The 25,082-nt window shown below is 44.0% G+C and overlaps 2 protein-coding genes across 7 annotated transcripts; both read left to right on the top strand.

The window, feature by feature from the left end:
• The first annotated feature begins 217 nt into the window (after positions 1 to 217).
• Positions 218 to 15,104, top strand: TMC7 (transmembrane channel like 7). 2 transcript variants are annotated; one of them, XM_063414689.1, is made up of 16 exons: positions 218 to 441; positions 615 to 855; positions 2,887 to 3,035; positions 3,383 to 3,550; positions 3,729 to 3,814; positions 4,320 to 4,465; positions 4,998 to 5,145; positions 6,584 to 6,754; positions 8,250 to 8,407; positions 9,252 to 9,369; positions 10,003 to 10,100; positions 10,419 to 10,602; positions 11,386 to 11,516; positions 11,779 to 11,934; positions 12,693 to 12,771; positions 13,925 to 15,104. In XM_063414689.1, the coding sequence occupies exons 1-16, from the start codon at positions 390 to 392 to the stop codon at positions 13,982 to 13,984; spliced, it is 2,145 nt and encodes a 714-aa protein (XP_063270759.1). In that variant the 5' UTR covers positions 218 to 389; the 3' UTR covers positions 13,985 to 15,104. The 2 variants fall into 2 exon arrangements, with proteins under 2 accessions (XP_063270759.1, XP_063270758.1); XM_063414688.1 differs by lacking the exon at positions 218 to 441 and having other exon boundaries at positions 454 to 855.
• Positions 15,105 to 16,127: 1,023 nt separating this feature from the next.
• COQ7 (coenzyme Q7, hydroxylase) lies at positions 16,128 to 18,902 on the top strand. 5 transcript variants are annotated; one of them, XM_063414465.1, is made up of 6 exons: positions 16,128 to 16,268; positions 16,448 to 16,641; positions 17,051 to 17,165; positions 17,278 to 17,417; positions 18,052 to 18,120; positions 18,776 to 18,902. In XM_063414465.1, exons 1-6 carry the CDS (start codon positions 16,187 to 16,189, stop codon positions 18,851 to 18,853), a joined length of 678 nt encoding a protein of 225 aa, XP_063270535.1. In that variant the 5' UTR covers positions 16,128 to 16,186; the 3' UTR covers positions 18,854 to 18,902. The 5 variants fall into 5 exon arrangements, with proteins under 5 accessions (XP_063270535.1, XP_063270534.1, XP_063270533.1 ...); XM_063414464.1 differs by having other exon boundaries at positions 16,144 to 16,280; XM_063414463.1 differs by having other exon boundaries at positions 16,146 to 16,292.
• Positions 18,903 to 25,082: the final 6,180 nt, after the last annotated feature.

Raw genomic sequence — 25,082 nt, 5'->3', positions numbered from 1 at the left:
GCAGTTAATATTGACGGAAAACACTGAAACAAAACTTATTTCCAAGCCAAAGGTCGGTGAGAGATGCCCAGCAGCCAGAACACCCCCAGCCCCGCACCTGGGGTGCGTGAGCCCCTTCTAGCGGAGAGGGCGGGCTGCTTTACACCCTGCCGTGTATCTTCACGGAAAGTTTAAAACAAGCCCGGGCTAAGAGGAACAGAAAGACTCTGGTGTCCCAAAACGCGATCTTGTTGGCTGCGGGCGCCCCCGGCGGGCGTGGGCCGGGGGAAGGCGGCCCCGGGGCAGCCTCACCCCGCCCGCCAGCCCCGCTCCCGGCAGCCGCCGCCCCACGGCCCCGCCGCGCCCGGAAACGGCGGCACCGGCGCGGGGCTCCGGCTTCCCCCGCAGACATGAGCGGGCTGGGGGCTGCCGCGGGGCCGGGCTGGCAGCGGGACAGCGGCGGTGAGGGCGCGGGGCCGGCGGGGCGGCGGCAGCACCGGCGGCCCCCGCAGGTGGCGGGGGGATGGAGGGACGGGACGGGAGCGGAGCGGAGCTGCCCCCGCCTCGGCGCTGCGAGCTCCCGGCTGCCCCGGCGCGGCGACCCCCGACCCGCAGCCCCTGTCTCTCCCTCGCAGGGCTCTCTGTGCTTGCCGAGGAGCCGCACGGCGCCGCACCTGTGGATTTCCTGCAGGAGCTGCCCAGCTGCCAGTCGGCGCGGAGGCGCCGCGGGGGCACCCAGGAGCGCCGGCCGGCCCTGCTGGGCACCGGCGGCGGCCGCGGGGCCGCGGCCCGGGCGCTGCCGCAGGAGGGAGGCGAACTGGCTGATCGCCCTGTCCGAGAGCACCCGAAGTGCATGGCGGACAAGAGGAGAGCAAGGTTAATCTTCACGCGTTTCTTCCTTGGTTTGTTGTTTTTTAATGACTTTCCTAAACACAAGCCAGGTGCGCTGGAAGGCTGAAGCAGGACTGGGTTTGGCTGTGTCTGTGTCACCCTGTGGCATGTGATTCTGACAAGAAGGTGCCCGAGTGCTCTTGGCTGGCACGAGGGAGTCGCTGACTGGGGCCAGAAGTAGGTTGAATTGGAAGGAATTAGTCAAAACTGGGCATTACCTGTAGCAAACAAACGTGTTCCTCACTATTTTCCGCTGTTTGGGGCTTTTGTTTGTTTGTTTTCCCCGCAGGGTTTTGTGCTTTCAAGGGTCACTGGGAGTTACCTGCATGAACACCCCCGCTGCTATGCGAGTGCTGCTGCTCTTGAATCCGCTTAGCTGCTCTTACACAGTGTAATGTGCTCTCTCAGCTGTGGCTCTGAACAGTTGATAGGAAGCTTCCCAGGACCTTTGCTTCTTTTTATCTTTTCCTCCCGCCCCATTCCTTTTTGAATGACTCTTTCCTGTGCGCTGTTCCTGCCCCCCTGGTGGTAACCCCCCGGAGGGAGGATTCCAAGGACCGTACTTTGCCCCGCCTAAATTTCAGTGCTCGTTGTCTCATGTCTCACTGCTGGGTTGCAAGCTGCTTTGAGGACAGAGCATACAGGATGTGGTTTTGCATTCTCAGAGAACAGCTGTACCTTTAAATCAGGTACATTGAAGTTCTAGTTATGAAGCAAGAGAGAGGTGGAAGTACAAATAATGTCTGGTACTCCAGAGAGAACAAGAGCTACTCTATTGCAAGAGCAGTGGCAAACAGCGTGACGCTGGAGTTTAACCCTATAGCCTGTAGACCAGAAACAGTAGAAGATCTAGGTCATGGTAAAGTGCTTGATACCTTGAATTTTTATCTGAAGTTGGGTATCTACAGTTCAGTTCTTCAAGAAAAAGGAACTGGAAGGAGTGGAGTTGCAATGTCCCAGGCTTGTTTACACATGTTAGCACTGGGAGATTCTGGTGGGGCTTCTTGGCACTTCTGCAGATCGGTGATCTGCATTTGTGCAGCAGCTGCCAACACAAAGTGCTTGGCATAAACGTCCTGAGAGCTGAACACTCAACTTCTGTAACTCAGTTGAATATGCAGCCCACACTTCTGTTTAAAATGCAAACTGTACACAGGCCAGACAGTTCTGCAGAGTTTGAAACATTGCAAACTGCAGCCTGTAGTTTCCACAGAACAAAATCTCTTGAGAGGATCTATATGGGCTCTTAAAGCTGATGTCATCTGCTGCCTGTTTGATTGTTTGTATAGGTTTAATTTGGCTTCCTGCCAAAATGCTGGAAGGATGAGGAAACAGGCAACACAGAGCACACATAGCAGTGCATGCCTTGGGTACATGAGAGCAAGTCTTTTAAAACTGAAACCTTGCTTAACTGCTGTCCTTCTTCAGTGGCATCAGAGGCTGGAATGGAATTTGCTGCTTACAAATCCATTTTCAGGCTATGTTTCTGTGAAGTTTTATCTGCTTTTAAGGTCTCTTAAAAAAAAAACCCAACAAAATGAAAACTCTGAGCCACTCAGAATTCTCTTTGATGCTATTGCTGACCAGGCAGCAATTTTTAAATGTAAATGTATTCATAGAATATGAAAATCTGTAAGTGAGTGGTTAAAAATTACAGACAGTGGCACGTTCTCAGTGTTTGATTGCAGCTATTTATTAGAACAGTGCATCCCTAGAGGTATTGGCAAAAAACATTTTCTCAAATTTGCTGAATTGGCACTTTACAGCAAATTTTTCAAAAACGTTTTGTTTTCAATTGTTGGAGGTTTTTCTTCCCCAAGAGAGGTGAGTATTTTTCATGAGAGAGCTTGCCCTATTTGAATTAAGTTGATGTTGCCATTACCAGGATGGGGAGAGCTTGTGTGTGTTACTGTAGCTATCCCTGAAGGCTGCGGGCAGGCTCCATCCTGCTAAGCCCTGTTACATGGAGTGAAAAATTACTTCTTGTGCTCAGTTACTGTATTTCTGGATTCTTAGGGACTTTCAGCAGGCTGATACAGAACGTTTATCCAGATGGAAGAAGTGGAGAAGAACTAGCAGTAAATCATTGAAAAAAGCACTCAATGAAGTCAAGGGCTTGTCATCTTACCTGGTGCTTTGGCGACAGGATATTCACAGCATAGAAGGTATTTCTTGTCTGATGTCCATTTCTCCTCTGGAAAGTTGCTTCTGTTATTAGTAGTTTTACCTGTGTGAGCATAGTTTCAGATATAACTACATGTGCTTAAGAAGTTACTTTCTTCCCTTATTACTGCTGAATGTAAAGTCCATAATATGGTAGAAGGAAATATATTGGAAAAAAATTAACAGGTCCAACCTACATGTCAGTTATATTGCTAAAAGTCTGTAGTACTTAAAACTAGCTTTAACAATGTTTCTTCAGCTCAGTGAAACTGATTTTATAATCTGCTCTCTCTGTATTTTTAATGGTTTTAACATTTTAATTATTGGCACATGTTTCTTTTATTCCCAGGGAAATTTGGTACTGGCATCCAGTCCTACTTCTCCTTCCTGCGCTTTCTGGTCCTGCTGAACATTATAATTTTTATCCTGATGTTCAGTTTTGTTACTCTTCCCACCATAATTTCTAAATATGGAATATTCAACAGTACCATTGCTTACATTTCTCCAAAAAACATAGGTAAACATCTTCTCTGTTACAGCTGTTGTAACATTCCCCCTTTCCATCAGCTTCTTTTCCATCTCCCAGAAAAAAAAGGAAAGCCTTTTTATAAGAGTGTGGCATGTTTGAATCAACATGATCTGCAGTTCAGTGGACATTACCATTTGAGTGACTTTTCATGCCTTTCTTTTCACAGAGGCTATCTGCACAATTTATGAACCTAGTGGTAATAAGGGACTTGTTTACTTCTATACTTACCTCAAAGATTTGCTCAGTGGCACTGTAAGTAATTAGTTGTTGCTGTTGTTTTTTTTTTTTAAGTGTCTCATGTAGCATGTAAAATGTAAAAAAAAATTACTTTTGGAATGAAGCTTTGATAATTTTGAAAAATGGTAAGGCGTATGTGTCACTGGGGTGTGTTATCTCTGAGAAGGGCAGTTTTCAAAGTGACTTTTACTGAGTGACCACAAGGCCTGGCTGGCCACATGCTGCAGCCTGTGCTCTCCTCCCCAGCTGCTACCCCTTATTATTCCCGAGCACACTGCCTATTGTGCTCTCTGTGTAAGGTCCCAGTGTCTGTGTCCCACAGCTCTTTGATTGGAGAGGGCAGGGATTTTAAGCACACAGAGCCTGCATTACAGTTTGGTATAGGCAGTATTTAGAAGCTACAGACTTGTAGCTTGCTGGGGGCCCTAACTTTAAATTTACAAAATGATTGCTTAATGCCAGGTTGATTTAATGAGGCAATTGTTGCTGCTGTTACAATTTTTCAACTTCATTTTCACAGGGATTCCTTGAAGTGACAAGTTTGTTTTATGGCTATTACTCAATAGATGCTGTATGGATCAGTATCATGAGGTACAACTTGCCGCTGGCATACCTGCTGGCTACATTTGCCTACCTTGCCCTAAGTTTCCTCTGGATAATAAAGAGGTAAAGATGTTGGTGTTGTTTATTTACTGTTACTTGTTGCACAGTTTACATTATATTCCTGCTTGAAGGGAACATACTGTGTTCTAGAGCTGTTTATGTGGAAATGGGGAATCTTTTGTCTGAGAATGCAATGCCACAGTAACCTTTGGTGTGCTGGGGAAAAAGAAAACAATTTGAAATATCAGTTTCTCCTATGTATGCATACCTATAAGTAAAAGCCCCTCAACTATACTGAATTTGTTGGAGGTTTTTCTTTAGGGGGTTTTGGTTGAGCTTTATTTGCCATCTCAGTTTCTTTTGCTGTGTCTGGGTGAAGTGAGAAGGGGTGACTGGTGAAGTGCAGGGGGCAGTAACCCGTATCAGTCAGGGTCAGCTGCTGCAGAATCTCACACTGAAAGTGTCCCAGACACTGCCTGGTACTAAGCAAAGGTGACAGTTTGCTCACAGAGGGGGTCATTTAGTCTTTGATCAGCCAGGTTGCTTTTGTGTGTTTCTCCTGTGCATAAAAGACATCTCATGATTTTTTCTCTAGGTCTGTGGAAGGCTTTAAGCATAACTTAGTGCATGATGCAGATCCCTTTCAGAGTTACTGTAACAAAGTCTTTGCAGGCTGGGACTTCTGCATTACAGATCCAAATGCAGCCCGGCTGAAACATCGCAGCTTGCAATATGAGCTCCAGGTGAGTAACTTCTGTCTTTTTGTGGTTATGATTTCAGACAGCAAAGATGGCTATAAAAAGAGACGTGTGTAATTTTGCAGATAAGGGAATAAAGTTAAGGAAGACTGAAGTAGCTTGTTTTGGGGGTGTAGCCCACATCCTCTTGCAGCTTTCTAGGTAGCTGGAGTCGTGGTGTAACGTGAGAAGGATTGGCAGGGATGGCGCTGGCCCTTCCCCCATCCACTGGGGGCCGACCCAGCCTGTTGGCTGCTTGTCTTATCTGCCTCTTCCTCACACTCCAGTCCTGTTTCCTGTGTTAGTTTCTGCATAATCCGACAGGAAAAGCTGTCCCAGCTGCAGGCAAACCCCTGCAGGGATCAGTTTGAGTGTTCTGGGGTTTAAGTGTGAAGTGCAGTAAGCAGTAGTTTGGGGAGAAATAAAATTCAGGTGGTGCTCTTTGTACTCTTTGAGAGTGTTGTTGCAGTAAGAAGATACTGAAAGATTTTTCACCAGGTGTCTTTGGCACACATGTGCATACAAAATGCTGATGCAGCTATAGATTTCCCAGATCATAAAGCTCTGAAAAAAAGTCTGAAAGGCTGTTTTGGTAAAACAAAGACCTTCTTTTTGCTGTCTGTACACTGGAAGCAGAGATTTTTGAAGTGAAAAAATTGCCTTTGAGAAGATGCTTCCACTTCAAACCACAATGCGGTAATTACAAATTACAGTGAGTTGCTTTCTGCTCTAGTGAAGTTCACAGCCATCATTTTCCATCACAGAACCAGAACCTCCATCACTTGATAGACTTTTGCCTCCAGAACACCCATCTTAGAAGAACTAGCCCCTCAGTAGTACTGTTTGATAGACATAAGTCCTCAGAAAATACACTCATATGGGTGTTACATGGGTCTGCCCAGGTTAAATTGCCTTCCCGGGAGATACTGTATTTTCTTGTCAGTTAAGGTGAAATACACCAAGTTTATATGACAAGCTGCTCAAGACTGTATTTCCTTCTTTCAGTGCCATCTCACAATTTTCCTTCACAAAGAGCAGAAGGAATTTTGAGCCGTAGTGGTGAGGACTGGTCACTTACCTGCAGAAGTAATGAGATGAGTGACTGGTTTACCCATTTCAGAGTTTAGGATCAAGCTGGGATCAGTCCCTCTCAAGAAACAGGCAAATTGTCTGCCCTCAAGGAAATGTGTTACTGATATGATAGAGATAAGAGGATTGCAGGTCACTTGCCTTTGGCTACAGAGCCCTCAGCTTGAGGAGGCACAGGGGCTTCTATTCCTGCATGGACCTGTTTTGTCAAAGACACTCAGTTCTGTGTGCCTGAGCACTGGAGTGACTCTCCTAGAACAGGCTCCAGATTTGCACTTCTCAGGGGTAGAAGACATGGTGTTAGTTATTGTATGCTGCACCAAAAAACTGCATCTCTTTTTCCTTTTCTTTGTAGATGGACTTGCAGGAAGAAAAACTGAAGCAAAAAATAGCTGAGAGGAGCGTGGAAGAAAGGCTACGCATCTACTCTCTGAGAACATTTATAAATATAATTGTCATTGCCATTTTATCAGGATGTTTTTACTCTATTTATAGAGTAACTGTCTTCTCTCAAGAAAACTCCAATGTGAGTATAAGAAATTACACTAGGACAGATTTGGTAAAGGCTGGTGATTACAGCAAGAGGAACTATTGTGAAAGAGTCAAGTATCTTAATATAGCACCTTTCATGCAGGGATCTGAAAATGCTTTCTACAGACTTAAAAACTTTTAGTAGATGGGAGCAGGAAAGATCAAGAACCATGTGCCAAAAAAGCCTCCCCATTGCTGCAGAGGCTTCAGTGTTGAGTGCCTTGGAGCTGACAAGAAGAGCAGCCCTCACTACCCTTCCCTTGTAACTGTGCTCACCTCACTGTGATCTGCTGGGTCTGGGCAGTGAACTGGCTGGGAGAACTGAACTGGTTAAATCAAACTTCATCAGGATCAGTTTCATGTGATCTGGTTTGCTGTCAACTGCAAAAATGCACTTCAGGGGAAGGCAGAGTGAAGATTGGGATCTGTCTTGTGGCTTGAGTTACCGCTGCTTGAGGAAACAGGAAGGCTTTGAACACAGAGCAGTTTTCAGAAGCCAAGGTTCTTGCATCACTAGCAGAAAGAATCAGGTTGGGTGGGTTTCACCCCCAGCAGGACAAGCAGATGGAAGGAGTGCTTCAGAAGCAGAAAAAAAGCAGACAAGCTTCTGGTTGTGACAACTTCACAAAAGTAATTGACTTCTCTGTAGGACCGCAGGGTTTGATTAGTCTGGTAGAAACGGGGACCATAATTTTTCTCTCCCCTGTGTAAGTTGCTGTTGGGATGGACTTAGCTGTTCACAAGGAAAGTTGTGCTCATGCTGGACCTAACTGAACTTCTGTAAACGCCAGTATTGCAGACAGAAGCAGGAAATGGGGGCTAAATGAGTTTATGTGTCAGAGGTATTATTTGAGGGCAGAGAAGAGGACCATACAACACTGAGCAACTTCAAGCACTCACTGTAGGCTTTAAGTAGAAGGGTTGATGTCTTGCCCATGTCTTAATGAGCAGTTAGAGGAGCTTGCCAGGATGGCAGAAAAGTCAGGGGAACTGCTTGGCACCAGTAAGAGTAAATTGAAAAGTGTCTGCACTTGGAATAGTTGTAAAACCTGGTAGCCTTGGTGCTGGTTAGCAACAGCCAGACACAAACCTTGGTGAGTTGAACCTCTTTAAACAGAAGCTTTGAGGAAACACAGAAATACTCTTACCTGGAGGGGGAGGGAGTTCCTGGTGAAGGGAGCAGGAGAAAGCAAGGGTGTGTATCAGCAAACTGCAGAGATAGCAGTGATCAGGCTTGTATAAAGAATAGAAGTTTGTTTTCCATAAAACTTGCTTGTCTAGAGGTATTCAGAATCAGCCCTGACTTGCCATTCATGTTACACCTGGTGTTGATTCCTATTGCCTGGTGCAAATGTTGGTGGAAGATGAAGAAGGAGTAAAAGATGCTGCCTGAATCCCGGACAAGGCAGGCCGGTGTGTAGCTGGAGACACATGCTAAGGAAGGTGTGTTATGTAACTAAGCATTGTTTCTCTCATCTCTTCTTCTGCAGGACATTGACAATGCAAACTCGCAGGTTAATCTCTTAGTGCAGTATTTGCCTTCCATAGTGATCACTCTGGCCAACTTCATTGCTCCTCTGATCTTCTCATTTCTGATTGGATTTGAAGACTATACGCCAGCCTTTGAAATCAAGCTGACACTCTTGAGGTAAAGCTGTTTTTACTGTGGCCTTGGATGGTTCAACAACTTGTTCTTGGTAGGCTATATATATTGTAAACATTGAAACATCAAGAAGCAGAGAAGCTGGCACTGAAACCAAGGAGGCATTATTTGGCCAATGTTTAGTTGGAAACTTTATATCTGGGAACAATGTGTTTTGATGACAGTGCAGTACAATCATCTCAGTGGCCTAATTTTTCTCTTGGTCCTATTTAGCTGTGTGGTCTGGACAACTTCAACCTGAATAAATAGTCAGTGGAGAACTTGTGGGCACAGAGCTGTGGATTCACTGCTTTGCATGCAGCAGTTCCCTGAATGAAATATGTGTGTACAGCTGTGACTGAAGCACAGCTTTGCTCAAGGCAAAAGTTAAAAGTTTTGGGGTAAAAGATACTTCAGTGTAAGAGCTGGTGTTTGGCAGTAAGATCTGGGTTGAAGCACCTGAACTCTGCAAGTCCATGCTTTGTATTTCTGATTTGGCCAAGTGCCTCAGAAGGCCTGAAGCTACATGAAATGGAAATGCTGCACACAGAACTGTACCTGAGGGAACTGCAGCATCAAGATGTACAGCTGAAATGACTGATCTAAGAATACTACTGAGAAAAGAAACAAGGGCTAAAAGAAACAAGTAGCCTAAAGCTGGGAAGGTCAAAAGCAATTTTAACTTACTACTAAGGAAAGCAATGTGTTTATTATCTGGCTGGCTGCCCTGTTAAGGTCAGCATGACCCCGTTGTGTTTTAAGGCTTCCTTGGACTCCTGTACAAGGTGAGCCAGGTGTTAACATGGCTATTTTTTGGCATGTTTGGAGTTAGGTTTTGCCTTCGTTCCAGGTGTGTCTTCGTGCGGTTGGCCAATATTGGAGTCCTGTTGTTCTCACTGTGGAGTCAGATCTCGGACTGTGGCAGTGACAAGTGTAAGCCCTGTGGATACAATTACAAACTCTATCCTGTAAGCAGATTTCTCTTGCTCTTTAATCATCTGAGCTTGTGAACAGGGATTTGTTTTCCATGAGAGTTGCTTGTCTAGAGGTGTTCAGTATCAGCCCTGGGGTTGCTGTTCATGCTATACCTGGTGTTGATTCCCACTGCGCAGTGCAAACCAGTACAGTTGTTACAGATAAATCCTGTGTTTGTCTAAAACTCTGATTAGAATTAGTCCAGCAGCAGATGATTCATTAGCACAGACTTTCTGTCCACGATGAGGATTGTCTGAGCATTTTGGAGATGTGCTACTGCCTTTTGTGGCATTAAGGCAAATGGATTTTCCTCAAAAGAAGAAAAAAAAAACAACCAAAAATGCCCCCCCCCAAAACAACCCAAAAAACCCCAACCACCAAACCAAACACACCCAGCCATCCCCCCACACCACCTCACAGAAAAACCCCAAAATCAAAACAAACAAACAAAAAAAAGGGGAAAACTTGGCACAGGAACTTTGAAACACTTGAATATTTTGGAAACTGGAGTTAATAGCATTTGAACTTCATGGTGTTAACTGAGACAGTTATTGCTTTAGTGATAGAAGATTTTTCACTTGTTTATTTAGACTGCTAATCTTGTTTTTCCTGATTTGTTTTTATAGTGCTGGGAATCTGATGTTGGGCAAGAAATGTACAAACTGATGATATTTGATTTTATTGTAATTCTTGCTCTGGCCCTGTTTGTGGACTTCCCCAGAAAGTATGTATCTCAGCTTTTTAAGCATATTTTTACAAATGACATATGAAACACATTTTCTTTTTTCTGCTTTAAATTCCCCATATTTCTAACCAAATTACTAGTTTTAAAATAAAGCATAAACATATTTCTAGTGGCTTGAGCACCTGTTTGCTACTCAGATGGCTGCATAGGTTTTGATATTTGAGAGCTTTTTTCTTCAGACATTTTCTGTTATGTAGTCTAATGCTTAAATGCTAAGTTCTGTGTGTTTCAAATGTGTTAGAATGCATTTAAACTCTACAACTTCAGTTTAGAACTAACAATATTCTTTGGTTTTAGACTGTTAGTTACTCATTGCTCCTGCAAGCTAGTTCAGTGGTTTGGACATAAGGAATTTGAAATTTCTGACAATGTCCTGGAAATCATTTATGGGCAGACTATTTGCTGGATTGGAACCTTCTTTTCACCACTTCTCCCTGCGATAGCAACTATAAAATACTTCATCATCTTCTACGTTAAAAAGGTAATGAAGGCATGTGGTTGATAAAGGACTGAGTACATCTCTGTGGTTTTTGTAATGCAGGCATATAGATAAGCAGGTGATCTAAAACCAACAAAAAACCCTAAAACCACCTGTGGATGGAACGAGCCAATGATATTCCATTTTCAGTAAGGTTTTGTGCTTTTAACAGAAGGTAGAATTTTGTTTTGAAATCAATCAAAGCCACATTTCAATTACTACTTCTCAAACTATTTGTCTTTTTTTAAAAGAAAACCTTTCTATGTAAAAAAGCTAGTTTATAACATTATAATCTATTTACTAGCAACACAGCTTAGAACTTGGACAAAATTTTGCAAAACTGCTAAAAATTTGGGAGCAAAATGGAAAATCCAAGCTGGGTTGGATGTTCATGTGATTTCTGACTATCAGAAGTTTTGCTCAGTGACCACACAGCTCCTTCTGTGCATCCAGTTCTTGCTGATACTTTAGGTCTTGCAAGAGGGGATGTATCCAGTGAAGATGTGGCAGAACAAAGCCAACAGCAGTGCAAATGGCTGTCTCCATTGACTCTGTGCCAGTGTGTGAGGTCCTCTGGATCCAATTCTTACACAAATTAGGAGATTTTGACTTATACCAAGATGTGAGGCAATCTTGTCTTAGCCCTTCTCAGCCCATGCAAATCAAAGGAGGTGGTTGTGTGGTAGCTGGTGGCACGTTTGAGAATGGAAAATTCAGTTGCTGGGGGAAGTATATGTGGATGTATATTTATATAGATGTACTGGTTTTGCTCACCTTCCTCTTCAGATTGTTCTGATACACACACGCAAACCTGCAGCCAGGCCTATAAGGGCATCAAGTTCCAACTTTTTCTTCCTGGTGGTGCTGTTGATTGGGCTCCTCTTGGCTTTTATCCCCCTGGGAGTCAGCATAGCACGGTAAGTGACAATTTTAAGTTCTGTGAAGTTGACACTTGTTCTAAGGTTGTCAGTTCTGTAAAAGCAGACACACAACTTTAGAATGATTAATAAAATACATAGGATATAACACATAAACTTATAGCTTAGTTCATGTAAACAAAAATTACAGGTTGGTAGACATAGGACACTTGTACTGCATCACCAAACTGGCTGGGCTTGTGCTGGATTATTCTATTTTTACATTTTGGTGTAACATCTTTCTATTCTGCTTCTTTGACAGTATCCCCTCTTCCAAGGCATGTGGGCCATTCAGGAATTTTAACACTTCATGGGAAGTAATTCCAGATACAATACTTCAGTTTCCAACAGGTCTGCAGAAGGTCCTTTTTAGCATGGCATCAGAAGCCTTTGCAGTGCCTTTTTTTGTGATCCTTTGGTGAGTACTGTGGAGACTTCATTCACTTACGGAGCTTCATTTCCTTTCTTACTGAACTTATACCAAGGTTCTACTAGACCAGATTTTCCATTTGCAGTCAAAAGCATCAAAACCCATATGAATCCTCACCCCTTATGTCTTTGCCCATGTGTTCACACTCATCAGCTTTGTTCCATTTCCTCTTGCACGTCCCATATTCAACACTGTCCTCAAAAATGTTAACTGTGAATCCTCTGCAAATTAGTACTGTAAGCCCTATGATTGCAATTCCTAACCACAACCCCTAGTCTGAAAAACCAAATAAAGCTCCCAAAACATTCTGTAAGATGAAATTCAATGTAGAATCATAGAATTTTTAAGGTTGGATGTCACCTGTAGAGAGAATCTAACCCAACTCTCCTATTCAAAACAGGGCCAAGTAGAGCAGGAACCATACCCAGTTAGGATTTTGGTATCTCCGAAGATATGGAGACTCCACAACCCTCTGTTCCAGAGTCTGGACAGTGTTCCAATAAAAAGGGGGTTGTTTTCTTAAGTTTAAATGGAGTTTTTTGCATTTCAGTTTAACTAAACTGCAAAATTTGGAGCCTTATTACCTGATGCTTTCTAAAACTTCTGTGCCTGAAAAACCATGTGGCTTATTTTGGACTCCACCTGGGTTTTTCTTTGTAGCACATATTTATGTGTTCTCCTGAGCTGAACTTGTAATTACATACATTGGAAATCTCAAGTCCTCCCTTTCTGTTTGTTGTTTACAGCATCATTATGTTCTATGTTATTGCCTTGGCTCGAGCACACAAACGAGTGGTTGAACAGCTGAGAGAACAACTGGTTTTGGTAAGATCTGACCCAACACTTTACTGACACAACAAAGAGAACTTTAAGGGTACAGAAATGGTTTTCACAGTCTCCTGGATACTTGAAAACTGGTATTTGCTACAGGCAGTGAAGAATGTTTTACAAATTGCCCAGGAAAAATAACCAAAGCATTGTGGTATTTCTCAGTGGGGTTGATTTTTTTGGGTACCAGTTGCAACTATGACAAGGTCTGGTTATATCATGCAGGAGATAATGCCCCTGAGAAGCTGTGTCCCTGTTTTTCATCTGTTGCCTTGTTGAAATCCACTTATCTGCATGTTTTTTTTCTGCCAGTGAAGAACCTGAATCCTGTCTTTCCTGTCTCCTCCACCATCTTGCACAACCTCAGCTTCTGTTTCCTTCTCTGCCCTCACAAACAGGCACCCACCTCCCTACCTTTCCTCCAGGCCTGTATTTCTACTGCATCTTTTCTGGTCTTGTTCTTGGGTGTGGGCCCAGAACTGCTTGAGCAGGTACTGAAAGTGGAATAAGTCACCACTAATCAGCCCTTTGGAGAAGGGTGCCAGAGCAGAAATGCTGCTTTGTGGCCACCAAAAGCCACTGCCAGGTTGGGCAGCATTCGTGTGCTGTGATCTGACAAACTGCTGGAGTCACAACTCAGCCTCAGTGGTGAGACTTCTCACTTTCTTATGAAATATCCATTTCTTGATATGTGCTTCTTTTAGATACGGCATTTAACCACCTCTGTGCAGAAAAACATTACTGCAGGGAGATTTTTGAGGAGTGAGGAATTTAGGAACAAAAGCCTTCCTGCTTTTTGAAGGGTTCACAGGGTTCACAAATCAGCTGGGAATTCTGAAAATTCTTCTGTGCTTTTTATTTTTGTTTGCCTGCTCTTGTTGGACTTCCTGGAAGCATGGCTTGAAATTTTGAATTGTTTTAAATTTTGAAGCCTTTTACTAGGCTCAATTCAGAACTGTTCCTGTGTGACCTGAGGTGAGATAAATTAAATCAAGGCCACTGTAAAATTGAAATTGTTCAGGCAGTTGAGAGTGTGCTGGGGGAGTACAATGTGGTGTGTGCACCTATTTCCAATGAAGGAATGAGCTGTTGTAGATGACTTGCATTAACACTGTTCGTGTGGAGCACACTTGTTATTTTGTCTTTCCAGGAGAGTCGTGACAAGATGTTCCTGATCAGAAAGATAGCAGAAGCTCAGAGGTATCCTTGAAAACCACACAAGCCAAAAGAACTTGACTTCCTGAAACCCCCAGAACAACAAGATAGCAGCAGAAGCATTTGCAGCTTCTAAAAACTGAGCAGCTGACTGGCACCCTGGGACTGGGGTCTGTGTAATGAGTGCTTGTGGTCTGAGTCTTGATTAAGCCAGTGAGGCTTAAGGTTTCCAAAACTTGGGAATTGAGCTGATTTATACTGTGTTAGAGCTGTTCAAAAAAGGATACTTTAATGCTGATACAGCTTCAGGGTTGTTGGGATTTGTTACATCCCTATTTTTTCAGGGAGTTTGGGTAAAATATGATCAGAACTGACACTCTTTTGTACTGTTTTTACGAATTATGCTATAAGAATCATGAGAGAGGGGAAAGGTATGGTTTTACATGCTTTCAATGCCTTTCATTTGCTTTGGTTTTAAAAAAGATGTATGAAAGTGTTTTGACTTTGAGTGCGTAGGAAAAGAAAATACGGCATGGGTTTGAAATCAGTTATCTAAATATTTTTAGAGGTGAGGGCTTGCTACTTATGCTGCTCTGAAGCAGCAAGAGCAGTTGAACACTGGAAAACTGGTCACAAAATATTTCAGAGAAAACAAGCTGACAAAAAAGCTCTGAATTAACACTCGAGGTAGGAAGAATCCGGCAGGCACAGCACTGCTGGGACACCAGCCTTGCTGCTGTGGGGGGCCCTTTTCCTTTTCTTCTTCTTTTTTTTTTTTTTTAATGTTTGAAGTCATTATTATTTGTGTTTAATTCTTGTATGAACAGCTTGACTACTGTTCTGTGTGTTCTAAAATGTGAATATTTCAGAGTTAAATTATTGGTTTGCAGTACTGTGTGTCAGTACCCCTTGATTTCACATTTCCTCTCTTACCTGAACTGCTGGCACCATGCGTCTCAGAGAACCGTGTGTCGCTGTAGGCTGCTAACCCAGTCCTTTATTTAAAGATTGTGGTTGAGGATTTTCTGTACAAAACTGCGTTTATTGTTTGAAATCCGTATTCGTCCGCTCTTAGTTAATGTGAGACAATATTCCTTCTGTATAATGTTTTGGGATATTTTCTGTGCTCACTGAAAAGAAATGATCATACAATAAACGCTATTTTTTTTACCGTACCGCCCCGTCGCTGTCCGGTCGCTGTGGCTGTGGGGACCGGCCTGGCGCCGCCTGCGCCCGCCCTCAGCGCGCCCCGGCCCCGCCCTCAGCGCGCCCGGCCCCGCCCTCAGCGCGCCCGGCCCCGCCCTCAGCGCGCCCGGCCCCGCCCTCAGCGCGCCCGGCCCCGCCCTCAGCGCGCCCGGCCCCGCCCTCAGCGCGCCCGGCCCCGCCCTCAGCGCGCCCGGCCCCGCCCTCAGCGCGCCCGGCCCCGCCCTCAGCGCGCCCGGCCCCGCCCTCAGCGCGCCCGGCCCCGCCCTCAGCGCGCCCGGCCCCGCCCTCAGCGCGCCCGGCCCCGCCCTCAGCGCGCCCGGCCCCGCCCTCAGCGCGCCCGGCCCCGCCCTCAGCGCGCCCGGCCCCGCCCTCAGCGCGCCCGGCCCCGCCCTCAGCGCGCCCGGCCCCGCCCTCAGCGCGCCCCGCCCCTCACACCAGGGCCCCTCGTTCCCATGGCAACCAGGACGCGGGCTTTGATTGACAGCTGCGCTGCCCAGTGCGGCGGCGGCGCGGGGTCAATCGGAATCATGACAGGGCGGGAGGGCGGCGCGGTGATCCAGAATCACAGAATCTTTAGTTTGGAAGAGATCTCCAGCATCATCAAGTCTAACCTAAACGTAACCTCAACTAAACCATGACACTCAGTGCCACATCCAGTCTTTCCTTAAACACATCCAAAGATGGTGAAGCCACCACCTCCCCAGGCAGAGCATTCCAATACTTTATCACCCTTTCTGTAAAAAACTTCTTCCTAATATCCAGCCTATATTTCCCTTGGCGCAGCTTAAGACGGTGTGCTCTTGTTCTGTCAGTTGCTGCCTGAAGAAAGAGACCAACTCCCACCTGACTACAACCACCTTTCAGGAAGCTGTAGAGAGTGAAAAGGTCTCCTCTGCGTCTTCTCTTGTCTAGGCTAAACAGTGTTTACCCTTAGATGGAGTTTACCACGCTGCATTTCCAAGCAACCCCACTCCAAGAAGCGCCGGGCGCTGCTCCCCGGGAGCCGCTACCGCCCCTCGCCGTCCGCGGGTGATGACGCGCGCCCAGGGCCATGGCGGCGGCCGCGGGCCCGGCGGGGCGGTGCTCGCTGCTGCGGCGCCGGCCGCTCCTCTGCGGGCCGGCTACGGGCTCGGGTACGGGCTCGGGTACGGGCTCGGGTACGGGCTCGGGTACGGGCTCGGGTACGGGCTCGGCTCCGCTCCCTGCCCGCCGCTCGGGGCCGCTCGGCTGCGCGGGTGGCAGCGTCCTGCTGCCCGTCCCGGGCGGGGAGCGTGCGGCGGCGGAGCTGGCGTCACCTTTGTGTCTCCGGCAGGTCTGCTGCGGCCTGTGCCCGGCGGAGGGGCGTCCCTCAGGCTGTGCAGCGCGCGGGTGGCGCAGGACGGCATCAACAAGCCCGTCATAGACCGCATCATCCGCGTGGACCACGCCGGGGAGTACGGCGCGAACCGCATCTACGCGGGGCAGATGGCCGTGCTGGGCAGGTCCAGCGTGGGGCCCGTCATCCAGGTGAGCCCAGGAGCCAGCCCCGTGCTTTGCTTCATTTGCGTTCGGCTAACAGCGCCCGGGGGACGGCCAAAGATCGTAGCCTTCATGGCAAGATTATTGCCCAGTTTTTTCTATGCACTTCCAAACGTGCGGGTTTATAGAGCGGTGGGAACACTTGGTAAGGGAGTCAGCAATGCTACAGTTACTGTAGTGTTGTCCCATTTTGCAAATGTTACCTTCTTGTAACTATCCTCGTCTGTCCTTTTCATTACGCTCTGCTCCTGCCTTTCTGCACCATTTCTTCACTGTACTGTTATTGCCTCAGCTGTCACAGCATGTGTGGCCTGAGCTGCTTTGATTTTTATTAGTTTTACTGGAAATATTTCTCTCTTGTGGTTTTACGCTTCTCTGTGAAATGACTCTTTTGCAGCAAATGTGGAATCAAGAAAAAGACCACCTGAAAAAGTTCAATGAGCTCATGGTTGCATATAGAGTTCGACCTACTGTTTTATTGCCTTTCTGGAACGTAGCAGGTTTTGTTTTGGGTGAGTTTGTATAATTACTATTATTGTTGCTTTGTGAAGTCTTTGGTTGTGTTAAATTATTTGTTTTGCTTCAGATTTCATTGTATTCATGTGTCTGGTACCCCAATCCCAGGGGCTGGAAGTGCTTTACTTGGGAAGAAGGGTGCAATGGCTTGCACAGTAGCTGTGGAAGAGAGTATATCAGAGCACTACAACAACCAGATCCGAACTCTGATAGAAGAGGATCCAGAAAAGTACAAAGAACTATTGCAGGTATTGAACCATGACTTAAAAGTAGTTTAAATATGCTTTTAGAATTTACAGTGAATCTTTTTGTTCTGCCACTTAGAATGCTGAAGTCAATAGAAACTATTAAAGGATGCTTTTTCCTTCAGCAGCACTAAATTGATTAAGCACCAAAATTAAAACATATGTTGGATTATCTTCAGCATGCTTTCAATAATGCAGTGTTTCCTTTTCAAGTGGGAGAATTATGCTTTAAGTATGATTAATTTTAACTGAAAGGAAGGGTCTAGAGGGGAAACAAAAGGAGGAAATATTGATTGCACAGTAGCTGTGTCCTTAATTCCTTTATTCAAATTGTCAAAATAATGTGAGGGTGTGAAAGTGTTAAAAGTTACTATTATAGTATTTTTTAAACAGATATTAATATGTTAATTAAACAACAGTTTGAACTTAAAGACTCCTTTAGAGACTAAAAGAACTTCAGGTTAGGGGAATGCTATAAATAATTCCCTTCTTGCTGAATTGGAGGTTCAGATCTTTAAGAAGTTTTTGAGAGACCCTGGCTTGCCGTGGTGCACACAATGGACAACAGCATCTAGTTTTGTGTACTGGCTGCCTTGATTTCTCTGCAAAGTAGGCTCAGTGACTGCTGTTTTTAAAGGTAATAAAGCAATTCCGGGATGAAGAGCAGGAGCACCACGACATTGGGCTTGAGCACGATGCAGAAGCTGTGAGTAGAATGTTGATTAATTCATGCTGTCAGTGAGGATGTGCTGCTCTTGCCTTCCTTCCTTAGAGATTGGGATGTGGTTCTTTAAAAAGCAGAAAATAAGTCTTGATACTATTTCCCAAAGATACATATAAGAATGTCCTGCATGTTATAACTTCCATTTTTCTAGAACAGAACTGAATCTGTTGATATTCATGTCAAGTGTTAAAGTGTTTTAATTTTTTTTCTAAGAGGTGTCCTCTGCAAATTTTTAGATTTTCTTTTAATTTCAGTTTAAATTAAATATTTTTGAAGGTAAGGCTAATAAGTGCTATCCATATATTGCTGGGAACTGGAAGCATCATCTTATTAGGAAGTGTGAAATACAGAACGAAATTCTTTGCTCTCTTGGATGCTCTATAGGCAATGTGTGAATTCTCTCCTATTTTTTCACTTGACTTACACTTGTGGAGAAATGGAAATATTCTGAAAAGTTGATAAATTTTAATTTAGTTTTCTGTAGTATAAATTGGATTGCAAATACAGGTGGGGTTTTCTTGGCGTGTGTGTGTTTTTACTTTGATTTTTTTTTTAATAATGCTTACTATTCTTTATCACAATTTGGTTCAAGCAATACACTTCAGTAGATGTATTTAATCTTTTATTCTTTTTACAGACACCAGCTTATTCTGTTTTGAAGACAGCCATACAACTTGGATGCAAAGCTGCAATATTTTTATCAGAAAGAATTTAGTTATATTTTCCATAATAGTTGTGGCAATAAACTGTGACAAAAAAGTGTATGGAAATTGTGGAAGACTCAGCTATTTTATTCAGCCTTTTAAATTTTTCTGCACTAAGCACTTGATTCAGCCATCCTTTGCCACATTGAGTCCCCATTTAAAAAGTATCTGTATTAAAGTCAGTTGAGCTAAATGTGAGTAAAGGTGGCAGAACTGAGCGAACTAAACCTCCCTATTCAGAGACTGTTCACAAGGTGGCAGCAAAATATGTATATACATGGTTTATATATGCAATATTTGTGTATGGATGTACACACATAAAAATGATAAATACATTCTTTGTTGCCTTCAAATTAATGTGTACTTGAAATAAGCTGGAGCAGCTCATTTTAAAATAGTTGATACTGACAAAGAAGGTATTTTCAGGGTGACTGAAGTAATAGTAAATATTTATTTTCAGTCCATCTTGAATAAAAATTGGTATTATAAGACCAGGTTTTTTTAAAGACTGTGTTTTGGGGTGGGCTTTTTTCAGGTACAGTTCTGAATTCTTTGAGTAGAATTTTACTTACTATAGTTTTGGTGGTTTGTGGTTTTTGGGGTTTTTTTTGGTTGTGGTGGTGGTTTTGTGGTGGTTTTTTGGGTTTTTTTGTTTGTTTGTTTTTTGGTTTTTTTTGTTATGGTGGGAATTTTTTGGTGTTGTTTGGTATTTTCTTGGGTTTGTTTGGTTTGCTTTTTTTTTTTTCACCTGAGCATGTAAGGAATTGATCCCTGCCATAAAGCAGGTAGAGAGAACAACTTAAAACACTGTGGAATTGCATTCAATATTCTGTTAGAGCTTTCAAGCTTATCTTCAGGCAGCATTTAATCCAGATGCATCTGAGCTTGCCTTTTTTAGTAGCTCTGTTAGTTTTTGTAGGTGCTGATTGGTGTGTAATTTTACATTAAAGGCTTCTTAAAGTGGATTATTTACCCTTTTTTTGGTGAAGGAGATTAAGCAGAAGGTTAAATCTTAATATAGAGAAATTCCTATCCTGTGTGATTTTTTTATGACTGTCACTTCGTATGTTCTTTAAAATTATCTCTCAAACCGTTGCAAGTGTCACTTTGTTAGACTCAGACTACAGATGTTATTTATTTTTTTCAATCAAATTAGCATTTGGTTCTCTGTCTGACTGGTTTGTACACCCACTGGAATAACTTGACTCGAGGAACTCAAAGCTAAATCACAGATTCTCAGGGACTGCATAATCAGAAGGTAACTCTAATGGAGTCTCAGCCCCAGACAATTGTGAGCACTGTGTGTGAAAACTCAAGTTTACTAAAGGTCCATCCTATTACACTAATGCAATATATTCCCTAATTTGACCAATTCTCTGAACAAAACTTACATCTAGGAGATTTCTTGCCTTTTTCTCTGAAGTATTCAATGTGCATGTGGAAAATTCATGGGTAATTTGGAGGAGAGAGGAATCAGCACAAAAGAATGATTAACTGAAGTGGTTAGAGGGGTAACAAGTGGTGCTGGAAGCCTGTGCAGTGCAGTTGTGTAAGTCATGGGCTTTAATAATTGAGTAAAAGAAGGAAAAAAGATTGCTTGATGGATAGTCCATAGTGAAGTTTTTCATACCAGGGGCAGTATGGGATGGCATCTTTTATAAGCCCATTATTGCAGGGGAGGGAGGGCATGGCGTGGTGTACTCTGACTCAGAGCTGCACACTGCATGCCCATACATACAATGGTCTTGTGAGATAAACTGCAAACTGAGCCAGACAGTTCCTGGTCTTTTTTAGCCATTACATCAGGATTGAAAGCTGGACAAGGCATCTGGGGGAGTTTTCTAGAGAGCTGGTACTCAGCTGAAGCCTTGCATTCTCCCAGGCTGTGGTTGCAGAGGTTCTCTGAAGATGTCTGTGGTGGTGTTCAGCTAGTGACAGACAGACAGACATGCTCATGTGATTGTCCAAGATGTGAGTGGGCCCTGAAACCATCACACACCTCTCACTCGGGGCAACAGCTTTTAAGAGACAAATCTCATGTTAAATGTATTTCGTTTGGCCAGGGGCTGGGAACATCAAATACCAAGAAATTGCCATGTGATGCCTGCGTTTGGTCATATCTGCTGTAATTGAAAGTGCTCATAGAGAGTTCTTTGTCCTCACCAGCTGAACACATCCTGCATATTTGAGAATGGTGTCAGACAATAACACTGTCTCCAGCTGCAAGCATGAAATGTGAACTGGGAGATCCAATCTGCTTTGTGCTCCTGAGCAGGATTTGTTCATTTTGTAAGGGAGCAGCAGATTTCTACCCATCCATTAAAGTGTGGGTGGGCTGTTCTGCCACTTCCAAAGCTTGTGCATTTTCCTGCTCACTGGCAGTTTACTCTTTTTTGGTTGTTGTTTTACATAGACAATGGAGTTGCTTTTCATTTTTCTCATGGAAAATGGACTCTTTTTTTGTTTAAAAACCTGTTTCAGATTTTGAAAGACTAAAAAAAGTGGTAAAAGGTTACAAAAGAACAAGAGGTGCTTAGTGCTAAGCAATTCTATTGTACAGCTGTTGCAAGGCTGTTGCTTTTTTATGTTGAGGCAGAACTAAGCTGAGTAATAGGAGCCATCCCAGCAGGGGTTAATGGCAGGCAGAAGCCAAAGTATGTAGCTTATACAAGTTTGTTATCATAGTGATCCTCAATGAACTCTGGTCATGTTGACAGAGGAAGGGGAGCTTGGATCAGAGAAAGGCTGTGAAATGCTGCATTTTCAGAACAGGGAGTAGAGGAGATGACAGGGTCTTCACTGTGCTTTTGAGTTTTGTGGCTTCCCTGTAAATGATAAAATACACACATAATTTGGGTTTTATAATACACCGTGGGATGCAATCCTTCCCCTCATAGGTCTTTTGTAGCTCTTGTGATAAGCCAGGCCTTGATCCAAATTTTCTCCTGCAGAAGCAATTGGATTTCTCAGTGAGGAGGAGCAGCAGGTACCCATCTGTGTTTGTGCAGGGCTGTAGGGCTGTTACCTGCTCTTTGAACAGCATCTCACCTCTTGCTGGTTTCTTCTGCAGTCAGTGCTGGGGGTGACCTGGCCCCTATCGTGCAAAGCTGCTCTGAGTCAGAGATGAAGGTAAGCTGGTGCTTGGAGAGCAGTGACACGGTCAGATGGTGCAGTCCCTGTGCTGAGCACTGGGGCTGTTTCTGGAGCAGGATCTCTGTGGGCACTGCAGAAGGCACGTGTGATGCCTTAGACGTGCAGCTCTGGCTGTGCCAGGACACGTTTCAGCAGCAGCCAGGCAGAAATCAAATCCCCGTGGCTGGGATTAACGAGGTGATGCTGACACAAGCTGAATGGACTTTTGTCAAGGGCATGTAGTGATAGGACAAGGGTTTATGGCTTTATGATCATAGAGGGCAAGTTTAGATTAGATAGAAGAAAGAAATTGTGAGGGTGGTGAGGCCCTGGCACAGGTTTCCCCAGAGCTGTGGCTGCCCCATCCCTGGGAGTGTCCAAGGCCAGGTTGGACAGGGCTAGTGGAAGGTGTCCCTGCCCATGGCAGAGGGCTGTAGAATGAGGTGAGCTTTGAGCTCCTCTCCAACCCAAACCACTCTATGATTGTGTGATTTATGATGTAATTATGAGACTCATAGGATTGTTTAGCTGAGAGCTAAATCATTGTCTGGGCTGGGCTTCATTTTTGTCTGGAGTCAATCTGTGTGGTTTACTTGAGCACACAGAGCTAGGCTTGTGATCAGCTGAGGATGTGCCATCCAGTCCCTGTGCTGGGGATGACATGGATTGTACATCTCTATTTGTTCTTGGTATTACAGGAGTTATTTAATCTATACACATCTGCCTTGTAACTTGACTTTAGGGAAGACATAATTTCAAATGGCAGTCATTTTTTGTCACTAGCTTTGAAGTTGTGGCATGTCACTTGCATTGAATTCTGCACATATTTTTTAGCTTGGCAGGCTTAAAGGGCTAAGGCAGAAATACTGGCCAATTTAAAGGAGGAATGTGTGTTACAAGGGAAGAGATTGTTTAAAGGTACTACCATTTTTCTATGTTACTTCAGTTTTTATTGTATCTGACATGAAAAATCTGAATGGATTTAGGAGAATGACAGCAGCTTAGCAGTTGTGCTTCCAGAGTGGCAGAACCTTAGCTTGTGTTGGAGAACACATTTACAATACCTTTCCTGGACTGTAATAAAAATATTATTTCTGGCACTAAAAGTGTTGTTCTGTTAGAGGCTGCTAACTGTATGTAAATGGATAAAATATTTAGTAGAGTGAAAAGCCTTTGCTTATAGGTGCAGACAGACATGCAGTGTCAAGGCAGATGACGCAGTCCTGTTGATCTTTGTTGCTGTCTCTGCATTAAAGTGAGCTTCCTTTTTAGTCAGTAGCCTATGTCTAATTTAGGGCTGTGTCCCATCTTGCTGATGATAGATTGTTTCCTCCCTCCTGTGGGGCGCAGCCATGGTCCTAACAGGTCTGTGGCAGGAAATACAGTTTGAAAGGAGCTAAATCTCCCTTCTGGCTGTATTATTGTCCTAACCATCCAGCACTCCTGGTATGTGAAAATGTGCTGACTTTGCTTCTTCTAAGTTGGGTTTTATCCAGCAAAAGAACAGCAGCAGGATTTGGAATCACTGGTGAGATTATTCTGCAGGTTCTTCATGGCTTGATTCCAGCCCTGGCCTGGAAAGGTAACTGCTAGTGACAGATGAAGAGCTGTCTTCCACATCTCATCTTGTCAGCTCTCATTGTTCTGACTTTGGCAGGAAAAATGCTGTTTACTTGAGTACTTCAAAGGTGGTTGAAAGAAGACTTTAGACATGGTTGAAATGTGATTTTTTAAATTAATAACTGTCCGCTTTTCAATTCCTCCTACCCAAATATCACAGCAGTACTTGCTAATGAGAATTAATTATGTCTCAGTTTTAAGTGACACAAGTGCTATTGTTTACACAAAATGTGAGAATCTTGTAAGATGTAAGACATGGGGCATATGCTTAGAGGGATAATGCATGAGAATCACTTCTGCCTTCTTGGGGAGCCAAGCCTTGCAGAGGAAGATGACAGATACATGTGTTTATATACAGACTCTAGAGCTGGCTGTGTTTGCTTATCGTTTGTCATAAATGCAGAGACAGCACAGAGCACTAGTTCAGCATAAGCTGGAACATATGGTCCTCTCCAGCAGATGTGACATGAATTCCAATGCTCATTGGATGTTTCAGGCTGATGACCAGCAAGAGGATTTATCCTGGTAAGCTGGTGTGAGTGTTCTTGAAGCTTTCCTGTGGATTGCTGCTCCATTTGGGATTTTTTCCATGGATAGGGCAGAACAAGCCCAGCCTGGTTTTCAGCTTGTGTTAATGGCAGTTCACAGATGCTGAAGCAGCTCCCTGGACTCATCTGAATCTGATGCCCTGGGAAGGCTGACCTGGAACAGAGACTGGACAGAGCTGGAGAATAAATTACATATTTATTAAAAGGCCTTAAAGGATATACCTTGGGCAGGACAAGAGCCTGGCCAGGGCTACACTCAAAGTAGACTTAGAATGGTCACAAAATGGATGATCAGTCACAAACTCTCACACTTTTATAAGTTTTGGTTCATTTGCATATTGGGGTTTAATTGTCTAATTACAACTTCAGATTACGAAGTCCCATCCTTCTTGTCTTCTCTCTTCAGCCCACTGTTGTTTGTGCTTTTGGGCCTGAACACTTGTAACAGTTGTCCTTGGTCTCCATCTGGAAAAGGATTTGTTTTGTCTACCTACTCTGTGACGAGAGCTTACTGGCAATGTGAGGCTCAGAACTGTCCCCCTAGGCAGCACAGAATCTGAAATACAGGGAAGCTAAAATTTAAGGCATCAATACATTGCTTGGATATGATGTTCCAAACTCCTGGGATAAAAATATTTACATGAAGCTACTGCTTTGGAGTGACCTGATAGTTCATTCTTTCTTTCCATCATTCTCCATAGACCTGGTATTCAAACAGAAATAACTCACCAAACCCAGTGGTGAAAGCTCTGTATGTTGTTTTGTCTGTTTGTAGTTTTCCAACTAACCAGAAAATTCATGGTTATATTCTTCCCTCTTTTTATCTCCCTACACTTTCTAAAATACATGTGATACTGCTACAGCCTTTGTTTTTAGATGATGTGTTTTGACACACCTTCCATGTGTCATCTCGTACTGACCTGCAGTGAGTTAGAAATAA

The sequence above is a fragment of the Prinia subflava genome, chromosome 17 (genome assembly GCF_021018805.1).
Source record: "Prinia subflava isolate CZ2003 ecotype Zambia chromosome 17, Cam_Psub_1.2, whole genome shotgun sequence".
In the NCBI taxonomy this organism is placed as follows: Eukaryota; Metazoa; Chordata; class Aves; order Passeriformes; family Cisticolidae; genus Prinia; species Prinia subflava.
Note: the sequence above shows the minus strand (reverse complement) of the source record. Positions and strands in the feature narration are given on the sequence as shown.

Bases quoted from the DNA above. Each gene is read 5' to 3' on its own strand.
- COQ7 (XM_063414461.1), top strand. From the start codon at position 16,187: ATGGCGGCGGCCGCGGGCCCGGCGGGGCGGTGCTCGCTGCTGCGGCGC. The intron at 16,317-16,447 runs GTACGGGCTCGG...TGTCTCCGGCAG, and splicing joins GGGCTCGGGTACGGGCTCGG to GTCTGCTGCGGCCTGTGCCC. The intron at 17,166-17,277 runs GTGAGTTTGTAT...CCCCAATCCCAG, and splicing joins CGTAGCAGGTTTTGTTTTGG to GGGCTGGAAGTGCTTTACTT.
- TMC7 (XM_063414688.1), top strand. From the start codon at position 503: ATGGAGGGACGGGACGGGAGCGGAGCGGAGCTGCCCCCGCCTCGGCGC. The intron at 6,755-8,249 runs GTGAGTATAAGA...CTTCTTCTGCAG, and splicing joins TCTCTCAAGAAAACTCCAAT to GACATTGACAATGCAAACTC. The intron at 11,517-11,778 runs GTAAGTGACAAT...CTTCTTTGACAG, and splicing joins CTGGGAGTCAGCATAGCACG to TATCCCCTCTTCCAAGGCAT.